The sequence below is a fragment of the Rhinolophus hipposideros genome (assembly GCF_964194185.1).
Source record: "Rhinolophus hipposideros genome assembly, chromosome: 10".
NCBI lineage: Eukaryota > Metazoa > Chordata > Mammalia > Chiroptera > Rhinolophidae > Rhinolophus > Rhinolophus hipposideros.
This window is the reverse complement of record NC_138056.1, coordinates 40,506,650-40,529,588: the sequence shown is the minus strand read 5'-3', so window position 1 is coordinate 40,529,588 and position 22,939 is coordinate 40,506,650. Positions and strand designations below refer to the sequence as shown.

Below are 22,939 nucleotides of genomic sequence, written 5' to 3'. Positions count from 1 at the left end.
TCCTTATTTCTGCAGGAACGAAGGACTGAGGCTGCCTTCCCGAGATGGCACCTGCTGTGGGACAGGCAGAGGGAAGCTTCTCTCTCAAGGTGGCCCCAAGGTCACAGAGCCCTTCTTGCTGCTCTGGGCCTAACAAAGGAAGGTGGCAGCTTGCACAACAAGCTCCCACTGTCTGCAGGACCTTAAAGCCTCCTTTCTCAAGGACGTGGAGCAGGAAGGGCAAACAGGGATGCCTAAAAGAACTCCAGGTTCAGAGGAGCTAGGCATGACTCTCCACTGAGCACCCAATGACTACAAAATCCCTTTTCTTAATCAATAGTATTTTATTGACAGTTATAAATATTTTCCATTTGTCCCCTATTTACAGTTGCAAAATAGTTTATGATATCATACTTTTACCCACCCTTCAGCATCTTTCTAGAAATTCCATGAAAATTGAATAGGAAATAAAAAGCTCTTTTGGTTGGCCCACTAACCTGATTCCCAGACTTCAAGCAACCCCCGACAGACAGCAGGCAACTTTGCAGCAGGTGCTACACAGTAGCAACGGGGCAGGCGGGGGGCCGCTCCCCGCAGGGTCAGGACACTAGGCCCCTCAGGACATTGGTGATGCTCCAATGCTGGCCGGAGCACTTCTGCAGCACCAGCTGGAAGCCGAACTCCAAGTCGCTGTTCTCCTGCAGCTCCAGACAGCGCTTGGACTTGCGGTTCTGGATGGGGCCTCCCTAGAAGTCAGGGTGGAGAGTGGCGTCAGAGGGTGTTGAGGAAACACGGGGAGATTTGGAGAGCCTGAGATTAGCGGCTGGTGGGGGCTGGGACTATCTGTGTGTCCAGATACCTCCGAGGCTACGGAAGGTCTGGGGTCAGCATTCCCACGAAGCCTCGGGCTTCCCATTTCGGATGTGTTGGTGTCTTCTCTGAGACGGCACTTGTACCTCGCCTTTCTTCACGGGCCCTAGTTCTTTGCTAGGACAGAGCCACCCCACCCCAATGTCTGTCTACCTGGCTGAGGTGTGGATGCTTGTTTGTTCCTATAGCTCCTACCCCAGGGGCTGGGCCCTGCTCCCCATAGTCATGGGCTGGGGCCCTGCTCTGCAAAGCCTCGTTCCTTGGGACGACCTCATGATCAGCCTGAATTTGAGTATTGCCAGGACCAGGACTTCCTGATTAGGGTCCGTGCCCTCAACTGGACCTCTGGAGTCTCCAGTGCTGGACTCAACCAAACACAGGCTCCTGCATACTGTTTATTAGGCCGCTGGAAATGCATGGCTTTTCCCCATGCTACTGATGTTCCAGAATGTTCTGTAGCCATGCATACCCAGTGTATTCCCAAAGATTGTTGAAGGAAGGGAAGGAAGTTTTGCTTCCCAAAGCAGCCCTAAGGCAGCAGAGGAAATCTTCTATTTTTGCTTTCGGTGACATCCTTGCGGGGCTTTTATACTCTGGGACAGCTGGCTGTGAGCCTAGGCGGCAGTGTTTGAGCATCTCTGAATTATACCAAAGGTGTGCTCTACTGGGCTCTGGATCCCAAATGGGCAGAACTGCTTGGCCTGGGTGGTGCCCCCTGCAGCTTAATGGTACTTGAGTATATGCTCAAACTTACCGTTTCCCCAGAACCTACTCTTCCTGTTTCCCATCTCAGCAATAACCAGGCATCTGTGTGGGAAAGGTGGCCATTTTCATTGGTACCTCACCTTCTCCCCAGCATCTGAGTAGGTGCTGAGTCCGGTCACTTCCACCTCCATGTCTTGTGTCTGTGCCCTTATCCCTATCCCAGTGTACGTGCCCTGCTTCGGGCTACCATCTTCTCTTCCCTGGAAAACTGCATCAGCCTCCTCGCTCATTCCCCCTTCCCACCTCCAGAGGCAGGAATAGTGATCTTTCCAGAATGCAGTTTGGCCCGGAGGACAGAGCCCCAGCTCCGTACTGCAGCCCTGGAGGCCTCCGTGGTGTGGTGCTGTGTCGCGCTGGCCTCATTTCCCTCAGCTCCCACACCTTTTGCTGCAGCCACACCCAACTCCTTGTAGTTTTCTGAACCCATTTGCATTATCTCAAGGTTCCTGGACTTTGAACAAGCTGTGCCCTGTGCCTGGGGTCCTTCTCCAGGCTTCTGTAGCAGGCTCAGCCACAGTCACGTTTCAAGGCTCGGCTCCTGCTCCGTTTCCTCCAGGAGCATTCTCACCTCCCACCCGGCCTCCACCTCCACTTCCTCTCCTCCGGTCCACCCATCCGGCTTGGTCCTCTCCAGCTGATGCTTTCTCCTGCTCAGCACTTACTGAATGGTGGCAGAATTCCTTGTCTTTTCCCCTCCAGACTGACAGTTCTATGTCTTATAAATAGCTGTGCCCTCAGCATCCAGCAAAAAGCCTGGCACATGATAGGTGATCAGTAAATGTGGGCTGTCATGACCCACGTAGGTAGGAAGGGAATCGGTCACAGGAAAGGGTCACCATGCTCAGGAGTTTCACTCTGGGGTGGCCGTGAGCAGGCCTGGCAGCAGGGACAGGGAGGCCTCTGCCACTGCCCAGCTGCATCCATGCCCACCCCCGTGCAGAGCGCACTGTGAGGGACGCAGAGGGCAAGCCTCTTCCTGAAGTCACCCTCAGTCGGCCACCAACATTCCCATGGCGACAACCGACATCTCAAGAGAACATCAAGACTCGTTCTCACAACCACCTAGGAAATCAGCAATGTCCACGGCAGTTGAAGAAATACATCCCGGCGACCCAACATTTCTGTGCCCAGGTATGTATCTAGCAGAAGTGCATGCACCAAAGACATGCATCTGAGCGCTTTCCGAAATGTGATTTGTGAAAGCTCGAACCTGGAAACAACCCAAACGTCCATCAGTGGTAGAGTGGTTAACTAACTTGTGGTGAGTCCCATAATGGAATACTATACAGCACTGAAAATGAACGAACTAGAGCTCCACTGCATAAGGATGAATCTCACAAATACATTGTTAGCAAAAGAAGCCAGACAAAGCACGCATACAATCCTACTTACATAAACTTCCCCCAAAGGCAAAATAAAACCACAGTGTTCAAGTCAGGATGGGGTTACCTTTGGGGAAGAGGGGGTGGGAAAATGGCAGGAAGCAAGAGGGGGGCTCTGGGATTGCTGGTGGTGTGCTATTTTCTGACCCGGGTGCTGTTGATATAGGCATTGGCTTTCTTTTGAATTACTGAGTTGAACATTTTTTTTGTATGTATGTTTGCATGTTTCTGTATGTATGTATATTATTCTTCAGGTAAAAAAAACTGAAACAACGCCCCCCCCCCAGCTCTCCAGAAGGGACTTTGAATAGTGGGTGAAGGAGGCGGGGAGTGAGAAGCTGGATGGCAAAGGGACCAGGAGTGTGTCTGTGTGTGTTGGGGAGGGGGCACGGGCTTCCCGACGTCCGCTGTGTGGGAGACAGCCCAGTGAACCTCAATCTCTTCAGAAGCAGGTCCTCCCCCATGTCTCCAGTCAGCACCCACCCTGAGCACAGCAGTGACTCACTGTCTCCAAGAGCACAGAGACAACAGAACAAAAGGGAAACTGAAACAGGGAGCTCATCCTGGGACCACAGGTACAGCCAGAGAGAAACCTGCAAGCTCAGGCCCTACGAGGGCACAGGACCAGGGGCCATGGAACGAGGGCTCAGAAAGGGTCCTGGCGTCCCTCTGTTGGAAGAGACTTGGCAGGCCGACTCTCTTGCTCTCATTTGCAACCTGAACGGCCTCTACTGTACCCACAGGGCCCTTCAGCCCTGTGAGGCCACTTGCAGGGACAAAGCGGCTCTGCCGAGGACCACTCTTCTCCCATTCAAGGTCCTTTTCTCAGTAAGAGGACCCAGACTGTCCCGTCGGGTTCCCATACTTGGGTCGGCTCCTTCTTTTCTACCTCTTCCCTTCCAACAAGGGCAGGTGAGGCCCATGTCTCCCATTTCTGTGCTTTTAAACATTTTCAGTTCCTTGGGGAACCATTTTGTATACCTTTTCTAGTCTGGTTGCCCTCCTTTTGTTTTGTGTCACTCAGCACTGACCATGACATACAGGGCCACCACTTCATTTCCACTGGACAATAGGCTCTTTCAACATAGCCAGGCAATCGGCACTTTGGTGGCCCTACCATTCTCCTGAACCATGCTGGGATGGCTTTGGAGGACAGCTACTGTCCATCTTGGGTCCCCATCCTGTCCATCAAAGGCTGGACTTTTTGACCCAGAGGACTCCCTTGTGACACTTGCTCCAAGCGAGGCCAGCCCATCGCTCCTCCTGGGTTCTGTGTAAAACCTTGCAGCCTCCAGGCCTGAGCACATCTGCTGCCCACCCACAGGCTGGGCCATGTCACTAGGGCTTCTTCAGCCAGCCTGCAGCCTGCCAGCACCATGGTGTGTCTGACCCCACTGCTGGGAGTGGAGCTCAGGCAGGCCTGGAACAAAACCAGCCAGCTGTCTTATAAGGTCTGCTGGGGTTTCGGGTGGTGAGACAGAAAGGGGAGAGGGCTGAACTAGGATGCTTCTTTTCTGGTTGTCAGCTGTGTGGCCTCGGGCAAGCCACTCCACCCTTCTGGGTTCCGTTATCTCTCGGACCAGATGGTCATTTTTGTCCTGATGACTGGAGGATGAGCAGGACAGATATAAAACCCCTTCATCAGCTATAAAACAATGGACGGATGTGAGGCTGTTCACAGTACCAGGGTGGGAACTCCAGAAAAAGTGCAGAGCAAGCAGAGGGGGCCAGACCAAGAGTCCTGCCCACTCTGCTGAAGATTCTGACCTCAGCACATCCTTAGGGGCTGGACCAGGCCAGGCCTTGCCAACAGCAAGGCTGCTTCAGCAACCCCTAGACTACTGAGGTTTGGAGAAACTGGTCTAAAGCCAGCCCCCTCCTTTCCCGCCAGCCACTCAGGCACATTCTAAGCCTTCTGTGCGGGCACCTTGCCAAGGTCGAGGGAGGGAGGCGGGGGCAGAGGTCTCTGAGAAGTAAAGTGTTCCTTCAGGGACTCAACTATGACATTTCCCAGGCCCTACCCTGGTGTAACCATGCCCTCAGCACCCTAGAGAGGAAGTGTGGTGACCCTGGGGCAGAAACAGCCAGTGTGGCCTCTGGGAAGGATGTGGTAGAAATGAGTGAGGCCAAGAGCAGGGGTGGGGTGTGGAGGGGACATGGCCTCAGTGAGAGCATTTGGGCCCATTAGGGGGGTGGAGTGTGAGGCCAAGGACAGCTCCCTCCCTGGAGGCTCTGAAAGGAGAGAACTTTCCAGAACACAGGAGTAAGGTCGCCTTGGAGGCCTCGCTGAGCAGAGCCCTGGTATGCATCTTGGGAACACATCTGGGGAACTGAGAGAAGAGCCAGGCAACCCTTTGGTGCTAGAGCTGGCACTGGCCACTGGTGCTGTCTCCCCTCCTGCCTTCCTTTTCAGGCCTCAGTTGCTCTCACTGAACAAACTCTGGGCTCATTCCGTTCACGACAATAGCAAAGGAGCCTTGCTTCCCCCATTCAGACCCTTCCTGGTGAATTAAGCATGCTGGGGAGCAGCCTGGTGTTGCTACTATCTGTACCTCGACCTGCAGGCTCTGCACCTGAGATAAAAGTAATAACAGTTAAAACTTATTTACCATGTGCCCAGCACTGTGCCAAATGCTTTACATGCCCAATCCCATGTAATCCTCACAATAACTCTGAGAGGTGGAGATGCTAATTATCCCCATTTTATAGAACTGGAGACTGAGGCTCAGAGAAGTTGGGAGACTTGCCCAGGATCACATGGACACTTTTTTTGAGGGCTCTCTGCAGAGACATGATTCACCCATCTATCCATCCATCAACTATTTAATGAGTACCTACTGTGTGCCAGGAATATCAGTGACTAAACAGGAAAGAATCCTTGTCTTTGTGTAGACAGTTCTAGGAGGTGGAGCCTGCAATAAATTCTGTAGTGTGTTAGGTAATAAAGTTGTGCACAAAAAGATAGAGCAGTGTTATGGACTGTATGTTTGTGTCCCCCTAAAATTCATATGCCGAAGCCCTAATCCCCAATATGATGGTACTCGAAGATGGGTGATTTGGGAGGTACTTAGGTCATGAATGGAATTAGTGCCCTTTTACAAGAGACAAAGAGGGATGACGACCTCTCTCTCTCGCTCTCCCCCCCACCCCGCCCCAACATGAGGACAGTGAGAAGGTGACCATATGCAAACCAGGAAAAGGGCTCTCACCAGATACTGAATCCACTGGCACCTTGATCTTGGACTTCCCAGTCTTTCAAAGTGGAGAAACAAATGTTTGGTGTTTAAGCCACCCAGTCTATGGTCATTTTGCTACAGCAGCCTGAATAGACTAAGACAAGTAGGGACAGAGGGTCCGGGAATGGTGGTGAGCGGGATTCAGGCTGCAATTGTGTGAGGTGTCAAGGTGATACTCATAAAGAAGATGAAATCCGAGCAAAGATGTGAAGGAGGAAGAAGGAAGAAGGCAGCCCAGAGGATGTGTGGGGAATGTCCCAGGCCCGCGAGCAGAGCTCCTGCACCAGCAGAGGCCTGGTGTGTTCAGAGAACAGAACCGAGGCCTTCAACAGGCAGAGCAGGCACGGGGGTCGGGGAAGGAGATGAGGCCCCACAGGTGAGGGTGGGGCAGGTGGTGTGGGGCCTTGTGGCCACTGAGCAGACTTTGGCTTTTCACCTGGTGACAGGGTAGCCATTGCAGAGCCAGACCGACAGGTTAACCAGGTCACTCTGACTGCTGCATTGAGCACAGAGTGTTTGAGGAAGGAAAGCTGCAGGGACACCTGTTAGGAGGCTCTTGTCATCACACCCAGGCCCGGGCAGCAGCCCTTGGGGGCTGGGGTTTGAGGTAGAGCCCCCTGCCGGCCCCACCCTCTGTGGAGGGCACAGTCACTTGATTTGCTGGTCTAGTCATCTCAATTATTTGTGTAATACTTATAACTACAGGATCTGGGAACAATACTTTTAATTAAAGAACTTAAATAAGGGCAATTAAAACTGGCAGGAGACATGTTGCAACACACAGAGAGCTTAATTGGAATGGAAACCAAATTAAATATGGAAACAGTGTTAAAAAAATCGAAAGCTGAATGTATAGAATTAAGAAGGCTAATAATAATTCCGAGAGTTGGGTGTCCAGCCCCCAGCCTAGTTCCTTCTTCTGGGCCTCTCTGGAGTGGAGACTAGAAGGGGCATGAGAGGCTGTGTGAGCGGAAGCCAGCAACGTGGGGCTCCGCTCTCGCCCTGCCCCTGGCTCTCCCTGACCATCACCCTGTGTAAGTGGCTGAGCTGTCCTGGGCTTCAGTCTTCTCATTTGCAAAAGGTGCTGGAGCTCTGGGACACTACGATTTGGTGTCCACATGGAGCACTGGCCATGCGCACTGTGGCATGTGGACCCGCCATGCATGAGCCCCTTGGGCTGAGCCACTGAGGAGCTGACCCCAGATCACACAGCCGTGCACTTCCTCTCTGCCTCAGTTTCCCCCAGTGTGTGTCTGTGGCAGCTGGGGTGGAAGAGCTAGCACCAGACTAAGGAACCTGGCTCCTGGAGATGCGGCTGGGTAGATTCCCCAGAGGGCTTGGTAAATCTCAGATCACTGGGCACCACTTCCTTATCCAGTGATCTCGGATGAGGCTGAAAATGTGCCCCTTTAAATTTCCAGATGCTGCTGCTGCTGGTGCCGTTCCAGGGACCACACTTCGGAGACCACGGACAGCCATCACGCTGTCTCTGGAAAGGGGTGGGCCTGGCTGGTCTCTTGCACTCGCCTCCCTGAGGTGTAGTACCTGGAGCAACTGGACAGAGCTCAGGCGGGTCTCGGGTTTGCAATCAAGGTGTTCACGAGGTGTTGTGTGTGAACTGAATCCTTTATTGAGACTTCTCTGTTTATTTCTGAGCTCCCGTTCCCCTCTCCTTTCTAATTAACTTTCCATGGGCAAGTGGCCTAGTGGGCTCCGGAGTTTCTAGGTTAAGTAGTTAATGATTAGTAATCAAATACTTCAAAGCACTGGTGGGGCGTTAGTGCTGGTTACAGAAACCTGAGATTAAGTCTTTTTGTAGAGGAAAGTGGTCTTTCTGTAGTATGAATATTCAACAGTCCCTTTAGTCAGTAAGAACTTTGGTGTTTGTCCTCCTTCAAGGAGACTCACGTGTGCCTGAGTGAGATCTGCCTGGGATTTGTTGTGAAGGTCTTTTGGACGAAGATGGCCCAGTGGTAATGTCAAGTGCAAAAGAAAAGGTGAAGGGGGGTTGTGGAGAGCGTGGGATGGCTGGTGTCCTGAGGAGGCGGGAATCCAGCCAGTTCCCACACACCTGCGACTGGCTTGGCAGGGAAACCCCGGCCCCAAACTCCCACTGCAGCCACCCACTGGCTTTCCAGAGGTGAGACGAAGGCACCACTGTCTGGTTGTGTAAAGCATGAACTCGTATTTGACAGGATTCCCAGATCTGATCTTGGACAAATTACTCAATCTCTCTGTGCCTCAGTTTCCTCACCCGTAGAATGAGGATAATTAAAGTACTTAATAACACCGTCACGGGCTTAAGTAATATTTACAAAAGCAGGTACAATACTACCTGGTACATAGTAAGCATCATGTCAATGTTTAATAAATACATTTCAAAGTCTCCCCCAGGTCTGAGCAATGGGGAGCTGAGCCATCACACCTCGTCCTGGCCCCTGACATCTGTGGGATGAGCAGGGGGGAGGGAAGTGCTAACTTCCACAAACTAAAAATAACTAAGAAAACATTCAGGGCCTACACAAAGCTTTGTCAGTCTCTTAAAACTGGACAATTCCACACTTGCCGCTTCATATGACAGGGGAATGAAAAGCTGTTTTATTCCAAAGCCATAATGAAATACCCGATTATAGTCTTTTCTTCTCAGCACAAAAGGTTCTCAAAGCTGGACTTCCTGGCCGTGCCTGGGGCTCAGATCAGAGTGGGGGGAAGTCAAGGACTCCTCCTCCTTGCGTGCTGGGAAATTCTTTGCCACAATTAGCGGTGCTCCCTGGGAAATGTGCCTTGCAAATAGGTTCTGTTTTGAGTGGGTTACTCATCTTGCATCAAATTATCAAATTAGACACCACAAATCAGAGCCATTTGTCCCTGGACAGGCAGGCTTGGCTCGGCACTCAGCTCTCTTCCGGGTAGTCTCCTCATACTCTCGAAAACCTCTTCTCTGGCGGGCATTAATACACATCTCTGTTATTATTCTGGACAGTCCTCACTTGGAAAATGCATGGATGCTGCTTTGAGAACGAGGTAAGCACAGAGCTGAGGTGTGGAGACAGCCTGCCTGTGGGAATGCTGATCTGTGTGCCCTTGGACTCCATGATGGGCCTTGCCAATGTTTCCACCAAAGAACCCTGAGAGCCAAGGGGCGTGGGGGCACACCCCAGCATCTGGGGGCAGCACGAAATACAGTCTGAATAGCCTGACAATTCATTAAAGCCTCCTGTTTTCAAAAATATTCATACAAATTTCTATTCTACTCTATACCACACTCATATTTGTTTTAGTATAAGACAGCTTCACCTCTTTCCTCCAGATCTGGAATTATAGGAAGAAGGGCACGTTTATTCTGTAACTGAGTATCCACTTAGCACACGTCTGTGTATGCAGTTGGGATACACTGCCACCTAAAAGTGTTCTTGTAGGAACTAGGGCTTTTCTAACTAAGTAAGGTCTTTAGAGAGTTGTTACACTGATAGGTCCTTGAAATACTGTAGTACTATTTTTATTTCCTTTTCAGCATGCATGCATACATGCAAGGAGAGTCAGCAAGGGCTGGGTTTTTTTCATCATTGGGTCTCCCACGAACCTAGCTCAAGGCCTGGCACAGGAGACCTTTAATTAATATTTGTGAATTTTTTAAAACAAAAGACTCTTTCATTTGGTCAACAGCACACTGGGTCTCTCTCTCCTCTGTCTCAGGCTTTCCGTTAGCATCTGGAGATACTGAAAGTATAAGAAAAAGTCCTGCCCTCCAGTCTATTGGTTGATGGAAGAGAGGGGTATGGACTGAAACAACAAACAAATTCAAAAAGTGTGATAAAGAAGACCCTCATACGAGGAGCTCAGCTCATTTCCAAACTTATGGTGCCTTTTATTAAGGCAGGCCAGTGGGACCTCTAGGAGGAAAAAGCCCTTCTCAGGGTTGCTGTCTAACTTCAGCTTAGAATTACAGAATTTCGGAGTTGGCAAGCTCTTAAAACCATCTAGTTCAACTCCACTTAGGGCCAAAGCGCCGTACATGGCCTGCTGAGTGGTGCCCTGAGCCACCTCTTCTCTGCACCACCAACCTCGTGTCTGGACGAGTCCGACCATGAGAAAGCTGCTCTATAAACTGTCCTCCATTCTCACCTCCCTCAGAGCCACACCGGACAAGCCTGCTCTTTTTTGCGTAGGGCAGCTCTTCTGATACGTGAAGGCAGAGCTCAGGTCCTCCTGATGTCTTTCTGGTCCAACAGTCCCCATTCCTTCAACCAGGATTTCAAATGGAAAGATACAGTTTGAGGAAGTTGGACCTCAGAGGACACATCATTTGCTTAACCATTCGAAGCAATGATGGAAGTGGGGAGGGTGGATGTCTCATTGTTCCTGAGAGGCAGTCCAAGGCTTTGCTTGATTGGTATATTGCTGCAAAGTTCTTCGGTATAATGACCTGATATCTGCTTCATGCCTCTCCTTCCACAGGTCCAGGGATCACTGACTAAATGCCTTTTCATTAATGCTGCATCACCAAATCCTAGAATCCTGCAAATCTCAGTATGTGTTTTCCTCTCTGAAGATTGACAGTCCTATACTTCATGGATATGAATCTTTAATCCCAGTAGGTAGTCAGTTTGGGAAATTCTTTAAACCTGGAGGAGCCACAAGCTAGAAAAAGCATGGAAAGCAACAACTACCACTTCTAATGTTAAGGACGTTTCATCACGTGTGGGAAGTGTTGGCTCTTTAGAGACAGATGCGTTGCTTGAGAGGGACAACTCTGGCTGTTCTTCAAACCCAGAGTCTGGCGTGGTCTTGGATTAATAATCCCTCCTCACAATAACCTCCATTTAATTCCATCACTACTTCCAATAGACCGCTGAAATGCTTCTTAAAGTCTCCCCAACAGCTGCCTGGCTCCACATCTCCGTGGCAAACAAGTCACTCCTTCTCTCCCTAACTTGCTTCCCTATGGGCAGCCTCTTTTCTTCCAATCCACCACACTCTGCTGCCAGAGGGACTAAGACCCCATTACAGCAATCCACTGCTTGAGAAGCTCCCCTAGTTCCTCCTTTTGCTTTTCAAGTGAAGTCCCTACTTCCTGGCGTGGCTTTCAACCACCACCATTATTTGCTCAAACGGACTCAAATCTCATCTCTCTTGTGCCCCACTGAAAATTCTAAATTCTACCTACGCCAACATTGGATTTCCATTCCTCAAGTGTGCACTGCTTTTTCTTGCCTTTGCCCAGGCTGAGCACCTACATGGAAGGTTCTCCCTTCCCACACCTGGGAACTGTCCTAAAACTTTTAAGATCCAGATCAAACAAGCCTCGCATGTTCCCGCGTTCTGCAGACAGAGCCCGTTGCTCTGGGCTTCCCGAACACTATACCCTTCTCATGTTTGCTCTCATCATCCAGTTTTGTTGTGTGTTTACATGCCCATGAGCTCCTCTAGGGAAGAGGCTGTGTCTGATTCATATCTGCATCCCTCCTGCCCAACCCCCATGCTCCATGAATGCTTGATGAATGACTGAAGGAAAGAATGTTCATTATCGCAAAATTGCTCATTGGAAGCCTGAACATCAGCGTTGCCAAGAGATGTTTTCATCAAACATGGTTTCTCAGTGTCAGAATCTAACGCTGTCCTGATTCATCCTGAAGCACTGGAAATTCAGAAGAGCTTGCAAGGGTCAGAGAAAAGGCATTTTATTTGTTAAACAGAAAATCAGGGTATGAGATGGAACACTAAGGTATGCAAATGCCTGTCTTCTTTGTAGGAGAACCTGGAAGAATCGCACTAGCTTATTTGGAAATTAATTCAGCCTGAGTGTCTGTGGAGTTTAAATGCAGCCCTCAGGAGAGTAAATAATACAGAATATGAAACTGGAAAGGAGATGTGAAATGCACTAGTAAAAGCTCCTTTCAGCCCAACTTCTGTACCAGAACATTCTACTTGGTAGAATCCCCAGGTAATCTACAAAGATTAAAACCTGTTGCAAGAAAATTAGCCCAAGCACATGACTCTAATCATTTAAGAGGCTCCCAGCTTCCTCTGGCCTTGTCAACAGTAGCTCTTAACCAATGTGGGCTTAGGGACAGATTCCAGGTTGCTTGATACACATTGATCATTTTTGCATTAAATGAAAATTTCACATTTGTTAATTTTTAAAATATCAAGGAAGAGTGGCTGCTCGGGGTTTGCGAATAAGGATTTAAAAATATTATTTCCACACAGTTCTCTTCATAGAAGGATCAAAGATGTGGCTGCCAAAGCACTCTGGGAGTTTTAATTAGATGGATGCAGACAGGTGAGTGGCTGATGGCTGCCCAGTCCCCAGGGCTCCACGTGCCAACATGGCCTGCTTTGTGGTCACCGTGTCCCTTCACGTAGGTATCATGTGGGGCTGCCTGTTCAAAGCCATGTGTTGAGATGAGGGAAGGAAGGAGCTGGGTTTGGGGGTGTCTTTGCTGCGAGAACACCCATTTTAGTGCAGTCAGGGGTGGAGAGATGAGATAAGGCCAATTAGGGGCACCAAAGCCTTGAGGTCTGCATAGGAGATGGAGCTGAGTCACCCCAACCCACGACCTTGGGGCACGTGTGGGGAGGCTGTCTGTCTCTGACTGCTGGAAAGGAGGCAGAGGGGCCTGCCTGTGGGCCTGGGATACTGAAGCAGCCCAGGTTCAGATTCAGCCAGTCTGCTGGAACTCTGGCTCTATCGCTCTTGGGCCATGATTTAATTTCATTTTTGTCATCTTTGAGATGGAGCTGCTATGCTTATTAACATCAAACTGCACAACGTTGGATATAGAGAAGCTGAGGCTCCACAGACAGAGGGAGTTCTATTTCCCTGGTGATTCTGGAGCTCCTTGGAGGAGCAAGGCGTCTGAAGGGGCCAGGGAGGTTACTTGAGTCCAAGAACACTCATACCCGGTGACACGAAGTCCCCAGAGTGGCAGGTACCTAGCTGGGCCATGACCTCCAGGAGCTATTCCAGGACAGCCCTGGTCCTCTCCCCTTCCTCCTCTCCCCATAAGCTGAAACAGACTGCCCTTCACAAAATGGCTCCAAGACACTAACCTGTGTGGAAACTTCGTCCCCTACCGTGACCCCTACTGAGAGGAAGACAGAGGGGGTCACAGACCAGAGACCACCCAGCACTGTCTGTACCTGGGAGACTGGGGCTTTGTCTCCTGAGAGGGGGCTTGTGCAGAAGAAATGTGGGGGCCGAAAAGTGAGAGCGACCCAGGTTTCAATCCCAGCCCTGCCCCTTCCTGTGTAACTGTGCAGGTGACTCCCTGCTCTGAGCCCGTTTCCTTACATCTAAAAATTAAATAAAACGGTGAGACAACAATGACAATAACAACAATAATAACCTCCCTGGGAGCCAGTAGTAGGAGTCAATGAGCTTGCATCTGTGAAAACCCCTGCACATCGTAAGTGCTCACTAAATCCGGAGCATTGGCCTGGAGTGCCAAGCTCCCTATTGCCACAGCGCCCCTCTCCTCCCACACCCTCCCTGGCCCCGGGGCCCCTTTCCCCAGGCTCCAGGCTCTTCCTGGGGGCTCTGCTACCTGAGAGAACTGCCAGTGCAGCTTCATTCTCTTGGCTTTGGCGTAACTGCACTCGATGAGCCGTGGCCGACTGTTGACGTCCACCAGGCACCGGTTGTCGTCGTCGTCCACAGTGGGGCTCAGGACGCCCACATGGATCTGCTGGCTGCTCGTGTAGTACACATTCTGGGGGCGGGAAGAATGGGGTTAATGCTGAGATGCAGGGTAAGTGGGGCTTCTGCCCAAGCACGGGGCAGAGATCATCATCCTGGGGCTTTCACGTATTTCTTACTGCAGAGGACAAGAAGAAACCGTTTATGTTATGATCCGGGACTGCCGATGGCCACAGGTATGACTGAAACAAATCTTTTAAGAAATGAAACTTAGCCTTCCTGTACGCAACACACTCTATTTTGTATTTTATTCTTTCATTGAAAAACATTGGTCGAAACCTTTTAAATTGATTTCACCACCCACAGTTTAAAGAAATACTTCTTGACTCCATTGTTTACAGGCTTGCTGACTGCCTCCCTCTGTAAATACTTTGTGCAAGACACTGAATGTGGTCAGTAGCCAAAGAGCAAAAGACCCAGGCCACGCCCTCAGCGTGTTCAGAGTCCTGTGGGATGGCAGATGAGCCTGTAACAGGTAACTTCCATCCCTACGAAGACTGGGGAGGAGGGGCTGGGCAAACTGTTTCTTAAAGGGCCAGAGAGCAAATATTCTTGGCTTTGCAGGTGTGTTGGGAGCTCGCCAAGACCACCGCCAGGTGCGATGATTCGCTAGGACTCACAGGACTCAGCATATAGTTGTAATCATCGATGTGATTTGTTATAGGAAAAGGATACAAATCAAATCAGCAAAGGGAAAAGGCTCGTGGGACAAAGGCTGGGGAAACAGGCGTCCAAGTGTCCTCTCCCAGTGATTGCAGGGAATGCGCCAGATTCCCCCAGCAAAGAGCTGAGACAACCTGTGTGAAGTGCTGTCTACCAGGGAAGTGTGTTAGAGACCAAGCACCCAGGGTTTTTACTGGGAGCTTGTCATGTAGGGGGCCTCTGCCTGGCATGTACCAAAATTCCGGATTTCCAGAAGGAAAGCAGGTTTTAGCATAAACCATACTGTTTATAGCACAGTGAGCCGCTCTTATCAGTGTGGGAATGGTGGGAACACTTCTGAAATCCAAGTTCCCAGACGCCAGTCAAGAGCCAACACTGTAAGCAGGGCTTTCAAAGGAGAGCAGTCACTGCTGTGTTAACTGCTCTTTGCACAGAGGGCCATACAGTCGCTATCAACCCAAATCTGCTGCCGGAGCATGAACACAGCCATAGACAATACATAAATGAATGGCTGTGTTCCAGCCATGCTTTATCTACAAAACCAGGGGCTGTCCCGTGGGCTGTAGTTTGCTGGCCCTGGTGTAGAGAAAAGCCACACGACTAGGCCTACGCCTCAGAGTTTTTAGTCCCAACGAGGGCTCCGAGTGGGCAGTACAGGCTCCTGTGAGCTCTCTTCTTCACATTCCTATAGGAATTAACTCCCCCGCACCCCCATGATGAGACCTCTGGGCAAATCGAGATACCACATTTCTTTGCTGTAGGTTAGAATTCAAGGCGGGCCCTCTTATTGTCTTGATCTATTCAAAAATTCTCATTGGTGAACATTTTTGATTCATTCCAAATGGCAAAATGAAGTATTTCTTTAGGAAAAGAAGAGGTTGACAAGGACTTTTACAACATGGGTGCAGGGCGTCAGAGGGGCCGTGGGTGAGAAGGGCAGGGCAGGTGAGGAGCGTAAGCAAGGGGTGGCCCTTCAGAGACATATCCTCCCTGACATTCGGAAGTCCAGGGAGGAGGTGGAGAGACAGGCAGGGTCACGTCAGACCTAAAAAGAGACTCAGGCCAGGGTATCAGTCAAAACCTCAGCAGGGAATAGATGGTACACTCAATATAAGGGAGTCTGCTGAGGATGTAATAAAGACACAATTCTCAGTGGTGTGGGTGGAGTGTAAGGGCATCCCTGAGGAGAGTAACATGGAGCTGTTACCACTCCTAGGCCCAAAGGGATGAGAGGAGACAGCAGTTACCAGACCTGTAAGAGAAAAGTTATGTAGAGAAGGTTGGCTTGTGAGAAGACCCAAGGAGGAAGGGTGGAGGGTAACGGTGAGTGGTGGTCCCCCCACCCCACCCCACTCCACCCTGTTTTTCTACTGGGTCAGCCCACTGGGGAACCCAGCTGGAAGCCAGAGAACCTGGGAGCCCACTGAAGTATTCCATAAAGTCAGCCTCGCAGGACGGAAGGAAAAGGATAAAGAGTGGGTCTGGAGGGACCAGTGGGACACACTCATTACAGCGAGGCTCTGCTCTCTAAGGTAATCTTACAAGTTATCAGGTTTGGCGCATCCACGAAAATAGATGTGACAACTACTAAAGGTTGCTGACCCTTCTCATAACAGAGGTGAGGATCATAGCGACCAAAGTTCTCAGCAGAGGCCAAGTGTAGAGTGCCCAGCTTCAGTGTGGAAATGTAACCAGAACACAGGTCAGGGGAGCCTATTCAACACTTAAATCGGGTAAGAAGTGGGCTTCTCATCAGAATCCTGAGAGCATCCGTTGTGTGGCCTGGATTTCCGGTTGACCACCAAGGAAAGCTGATGACCTGCTGCAGCTTCCAGCTAATTGGAATTGGGGAATTTGATAACTGGTAAGTTTAGGAAATTAAATACATGTGGTTAGGTATCTCATCCATCCATTGGTCCATCTATCCAACAACAAATAACCTCTAAGTTGGGTTCTGAGGATACAGAGATGAGAAAGCCATGGTTCCTGTCCTGAAGGAACCGACAGCCAAGTTGCAGAAACAAACGTGTTCAGGAAGTAATGGCCCTAATCACACTCATATAAGAATTGTCTCTGCTTCTTTCACTCGCCTACCCCGACTCTTACTCCTCTGAAAAAACAGAAATGAACACTCAGCACCTCCAGAAAGCTTTCCCTGAATGTGCAAACATGTGGGGCCTCAGCCTGCCACCTGGGTTTCCTCCCAATGGTGCACAGCTGTTTCTGCCCTTGGTTTGCACGCCCACACTCTTTCCTCAAGACAGAGTGTAGCTCTTAATCACCTTGTGTGCCGGGACCCAGATTTCCCGAGGCTCAGGAGTGGGGGTGCAAGACAGGGACAGTCAGGGAGCCAGCCACCCCCACCCCTTCCTTCATCCCTGTCCTCAAGGCCTGGCTCTTGTCTCCAGGGCAGGCTCCATAGACACAAGTGGCCACCCAGGTAATAGTTGAAATCAGTTTTGTCCATTCAGCTGCTCTGAAGTGCTTGGGGGAGATGCGTGAGCAATGTGTGCACTTACTACCTGGTATAGCTGTCATCAGAGCTGTTTATTGCTCCAGAGTCTGGGAAAATCATAATAGGAACAGACAGTTGTTTGTTATTTAAAAAGCCAACCACAAAGTACACCGTGAGTGGTGTAAACACAAAACTGGCAGATGACAGGGAGATTCAGCAAAGAGGACTCTCGCGAGGCATCGCTGGGACACCTCAGAAGCCCAGCCAGTAATGGATGGAATCGACAGATGGCCTGAACACAAAAGAGGGGAAACTGTTCCATACAAGATGCCCCACTTTAGTGCCTGAGGCCCAGCAAGCACAGCTATGCTTTCTGAGCAAAGGGGAGCCTGGAAGGTTCAAGGAAGAAACAATTTAGAACTGTGGTTCTCAATGGGGGGTGGGGGGCACAGTTTCGCCAATCAGGGAAGACTTGACAATGACTGGAGACATTTTGGGTTGTCATGTGGGGGCAGGGGACAGGCTGCTACTGCACCTGGGGTAGAGGTCAGGGACGCTGCTGGATATCCCCCAATGCACAGGACAGCCCCTCATAGCAGAGAATTACTGTCAGCAGTGCTGAGGCTGAGAACCTCTGCCTTAGACTGCTAATAATAAAAGCTGAAATAGTTTCAGCTCTCACTATATGCCAGATGTGGAATGATTTACATGTTTTATCCCACTGAGTCCTAAGAATAATTCTCTGGCACAGGTGTTACTATTACCCCACCTTGTAGGCGAGGAGACTGAGACACAGAGAAATTAAGTTACTTGCCCAGCGTTGTGTAGTTAGGAGAATAATAGCTGAGATTCACACTGAGGCAGTGACTCTAGAGCCACACCTGTGACCTCTCACCTCACTCATTTACTCCCCTCAGGTAATTCTAGGTCCAGGGGCGGGACAGGGAGAGACCAGAGCCTGGGTTGGAAGCTTCCACTGTTATTCCTTTGAGCCCTGAGGGGGCCTGGACTAAGGGGGCAGCAGAGGGCTGGCAGGAGCTAAAAGAGCCATAACAGCAGACGGTACAAAGTACTAAGACAGAAACGTCCCTCCTGTAACTCACTCAGAGGCGGAGGGCGAGCTGTCCTGTCTGTGGATAGTTTACAAACCCCCGGGGTGTAGAAACGGCACCCTGACAACACAGCTCCTTGTCAACTGCAAAGGACTGATTCAGCTCATTCCCCACACAGCCCCATACAGCTCAGCACGGCTGCAAAGCCCAGCTTGGGCTTTCATTCTGGTGCTTGCAAGAGAAAGAGAAAAATCACGGGCAAGGCAAGGTGAAAGAACAAACACATCCGACTGTGGGTCTCACACCAGGGGTATTTGCCTCTCCCTCAGGCTGGGGGCGGAGTAATGACTAATAGCTAAACTGGACAGTCAGCAGGGGCTCACAGCACCCCTGGGTACACACTCCTGCTCTCAGGGCCACAGAGCCAAGGCCAGGCAAAGACCCCCAGGGCCGGAGGTTCGCCTTGCTCTGTTACTTCATAGCCCCTACAAGCAAGGGCCCTGCAGGACACAGGTGTCCTCAAAATCCCTTCTCTTCCTGGAAGGCATGGAGGTGGGCCCTGCCTCTCTCAGAGGCAGTATGGCCTTCCAGAAGATCCACCTTCCACCCTTCCACATGAATCAAACATCACCTCGCTGACAGAAACTGCTATTGCTGGTGAAGCTGCCTCAGGAAGGGAAGGGCAAGAGGAAAACAAACCTATTTTTTATGTACACCAGGTTCTCTACTAGGTACTTTCCGTATGTGGTCACCTTCCAGGTTTAAGGAGAGAAAATTGAGGCTAAGAAGGTTTTAAAAAATCTCTCCAGGGTGCGCACGTGAGCAGCTGCCCTCTCCCCTCCCTGCCTAAGGGGAGGTTCCAGGGAAGACTGAGCTCTTGGCAGTTCAGGGCCTTCATTCCACTCCCTAGGTCAAGCAACCGAGACGGCCTTCTCCAGCCTGGGCTGGAGCTCTGGCACCACCTCCAAGCCACCCCAAACCAGCTCAGGCTGGCTCAGGGACAGGAGATCAACTCTCTGAGAACTGTCCTGAACTCATCCTTCGGAAACAGCAGTGAAACTACCAGAGCCATTTCCACTGAATTGTCCAAGCTCTGGGAGCTCCAAGAAGGGGTTCAGGGGCTCCTGAGAAGAGGCAGGTCTGGGAGGATGGGGCCTGGCAGGTGGGGTCCTAGGGCCCTCTCCCAGCCCAGTCAAGGAAGATCTTCTTTTGTCTTTCTTGTATTTGGCTTTCATATAACATTTTGTTTGAACAAAAGGTTATGAAGAATTTATTAAAAAGTGTGAAAACCGCTGCCCTACAACAAGGCATTCATCCAAGAGGGGGATGTTAAGGCTTAGTCAACCTTCATTAGCTTATGTTCCACCAACCGGAATTTGTGAATACTTGGATGAGTAGCTTTAACTTCCTGTCTCCAACCTCCACTCCCTGGCATTCTTTAATATGACCAATTTACATTGTTTCCAATCATTCTATCCAGACTTCCATAACTACTTCACGATATCTTAGACTCTATGGAAATTCTGGAGCTGTCCCCAAGCTGAGCAGAGACTGAGATCAAAGACTCATGGGGTGGGCAGAGGGAGAGGGGAGGAGGGCCTCCCAGACAAATGAGCAACGTGGAACAAAGTGAGATTGGTTCAACTACCTAATAATAGAAACTTTTCAAGGTACAACTAAGGCACCAGTTCTCCTCCAAACAGTGGGCATGTGGATTTTGAGCAACGTTGTTTCTTCCATTAAGTGATATTTCCTTGGCAACACTACCGACCTATCAGAGTGGGGGCCCTTGAAGAGGGAGGCATCTTAGAGACATTTAGAGACGCTCTGTAGAGCATGGGGCAGCAGCGTGGTGGTCTTTGGCTGAAAGACTCCTCAGCCTGGCAAGTGGTAAGGGAGGCGAAAGGGGGAGAGTCACAGCGGGATACTGTTTACACAAGGTTTCAGAACAGACCACAGGGGAGAAACAACCCTACTTGCAGGGGCTTTCACAGGAAAAGTGACCCAAGCTGGGCCAGCATCCTTGTGGTCATTTCTCTGGATACTCAGAAGGCACGTGTATTCTAGAGGATTGTTACAGCCCAACAAAGCATTAAGAGCCCTGCTCCTGCAGAAGTGAGGGGGCCACACCAGGGAATGACACAGTCTAGGAGTTGAAAATCACACACAATGAGGTGATTACAAAGTGTCGAACCGGGGTCCCTGGCAAAGATCATTGAAGGGAGAGCCAACCTGTGGGCTGGGCCACTGCCCTGGAGTGGGCTTTCTGGAGCAGGGCATGTGCGCTGGACCTTGGAAAGGAAGGAAGATCAGCAAAGAAATACCAGCAAGCCAATGAAATGGGGAAGTACAGAGGTATGAAAAGGACACCGTCCTAAAAGCAGTCAGGCTAAGGCCGTGGTCTCCACCTTGGCTGCACATTAGAATCATCTGGAAAGCCTTAAAAACCATAAATCACAATCTTATGGGGCGGGGCTTAGACATGGGCATTTATTCCAGGTGACGCCAATGTGCAGCCAATGTTGGAAACTAGACGGAAATGTACAGACAGCACCTACCACCTCCTGGATTCCAAGCCTCCCCCTCATTGTGGGAGCACCTGGGTCCCTACTGCAGGAGCATTGTTTTTATGAGGCCAAGAGGTTGGAAAGCACCACTGTTTATAACAATAGCTCTCAAAATATGGTCCTAGCACCATCTGGGAACTCGTTAGAAATGAACATTTTCGCACCCACCTCACACCTGAACTCTGAAAATAGGGTCCAAAAACCTGTGTTTTAACAAGCCCTCCAGGTAAGTCTGATGGAGGTGAACATCTGAGAGCCACTGGTCTAGGAGATAGGTGGCCTGCTGGGATAGAGAGAACCCGGGCTTCTAAGTCAGCGGGGTCTCCACCCTCATTCCTGGCTGACAAGCCACCTTGAGCTTCAGTTTCCTGACCTGTAAAATGCAGTTGTGAGGACTGAAATATGGATAGCTTCTAGTCTGGCTACAGGAACCACCAGGCAAGAAAGCAGGCAGGGACAGAGGTGTCCTTAGGAGGGCAGGAGAACACCCAGGAGAGAGGGGACTGCTGGTCCAGCTGCTCTGTGTCAATTGCCCTCATCTTTGTGGCCCGGCGCCAAGTCTGCCTGGCCAGGAGGCCTGTGCGTAAGGACTCATGGAAACAGCAGGCAGGGTGCCTGCGTGGGTGGGGGCGAGAAGGAGCAGAGCCTTGCTTTATTAAATTTCAATGTAAAGTGGTGCCTGTGACATCCATCATATGTGCTAGAAATGGGTTCTCTGTCCTCTTTACCAAGAATGAGCTACTACTGGCCCCTCTGCAGACAGGGCGGGCTGCTTTAAGGATTCAGTTACTGGTCATTAACCCCGCGACACAGCGGTTAGTTACCATGCTGAGGGCTGCAGGACACTGGTGCTAAATCAGGAATGAAGAGTCATTTCCAAAACGATCTGATGTTCACTAATCATTGAACCAGGTAGACAGAGTGTTGGTAACATGCTGCTTGCTGTAACCGCGAAGGAGCAGAATTGTGGAGAGCAAGGTCCCTAGCTCAGAGCTCCCCCTTGTGAGCCCATTTCCCTAATGGAGGGGAACAGAGGAGACTAAGCACATGCACCCCCCAGGTTTGGGGGAAGAGGTTTATAGGCCAGGGTCAGTAGTTGGTCCCGTTTAATTCGGCAAACACTTCTTTGTGCTCTGTAAAGTACAGACAGGAGCTGGGCATTGGGGTGCAGAAAGGAGCCAGACATGCCCTCCCTCAGGAAGCTCTCAGCCTGGTGGAGAGACAGCCATGCTGAAGGGTGAAGAGCACAGCCTCATGGCCAATCTTAGAGCAGACTATGGGGGGATGGGAGGACGGTGGAGTGCGGGGAGGAGATAAGGCTGGAAAAGTCACTTGGGGGCGGAAGAGTTTGGACAGCACCCTCGTGGCAGCAGGGAGTTGTGACTCACATCAACTGTCCTCCCTCTTACTAGCACATCTGAGGGATTCTCAAAGTCTTTTGAGTCAAAAACATTCCAGGGGCTTGGAAAGCAAGCTTGGCCTAGAAGTGATGCAGGCCACTTGTGCAGGCCTGTCTGGGGGAGTTCAGTTGTGGGCCTGCAGGGTGGAAGGAAGAAAGCAGAGCTTTGGACCAAGGAGCTGTCTTTGAACAGAACACTGAATAGAGAAGGCTAAGTTATGCCTGATTTCTGCCTCCCACTGTGCACCTGAAACCGGCAGCCTGGGAAGCAGCGGCTCAACACTCTTCCTGGGGTAGGAAGTTTGCCTTATATTCATAGCTGTCTGTCTGTGTGCTTCCTTGTTTAATTTCAGGCCTTGTGCCCACAGCACAGGTGTCAGCCATCTTCCTATCCCTGACTGCGGGGTTGTTTGCAGCCAAACCAGAAGGATCAGCAACCCTAATTCCCCACCTTGCTATGTCTTCTCTTCCTGTGTCATTCTGAGTTCCTGGTGTACCCTGGGCCTAGTGTTTCACTGTGAGCTCCTCTGCCCCAGGAGAGAGCCAGGTGATAGGGGTCACGCTGGGCTTCCTGCATGGAAACTTAGGGTTGAGCAGGAGTGAATTACCAGTGAGGGATCAGAGACAAATCAGAGAAGATGGCTGAAGGATTCTTGATGCTTAAGAGTTTCATTTGCTTTCTTGTAACAGCATCTTGTCTCACCCTGGCCCATAAGGACAGGCATGCTTCACAGGTTGGCTCAGGCACTAGTTCCAGGATAACCATGTGACCCTGTCTGAGCCAATGAAAGTCCTTCCTGGGATTTTCTGTTTGTGGGATCAAGCTGGAAGGCTCCAAGCCCAGAGCTACCTGCTGCCTTCTTCCTAAGGTA

General features: G+C 50.6%; 1 protein-coding gene across 1 annotated transcript in view; it reads right to left on the bottom strand.

Annotated features, from left to right (window-relative positions):
* Positions 1 to 300: 300 nt before the first annotated feature.
* GALNT18 (polypeptide N-acetylgalactosaminyltransferase 18) overlaps positions 301 to 22,939 on the bottom strand; it is a 323,682-nt gene continuing 301,043 nt past the window's right edge. Inside the window, exons 10-11 of the mRNA XM_081062141.1 lie at positions 13,780 to 13,944; positions 301 to 725 (exon numbers count right to left, since the gene is read on the bottom strand). Of these exons, the coding sequence (XP_080918267.1) occupies positions 579 to 725; positions 13,780 to 13,944 (312 nt within the window). The 3' untranslated portion in view covers positions 301 to 578. The remainder of the gene's footprint in view (positions 726 to 13,779; positions 13,945 to 22,939) is intronic.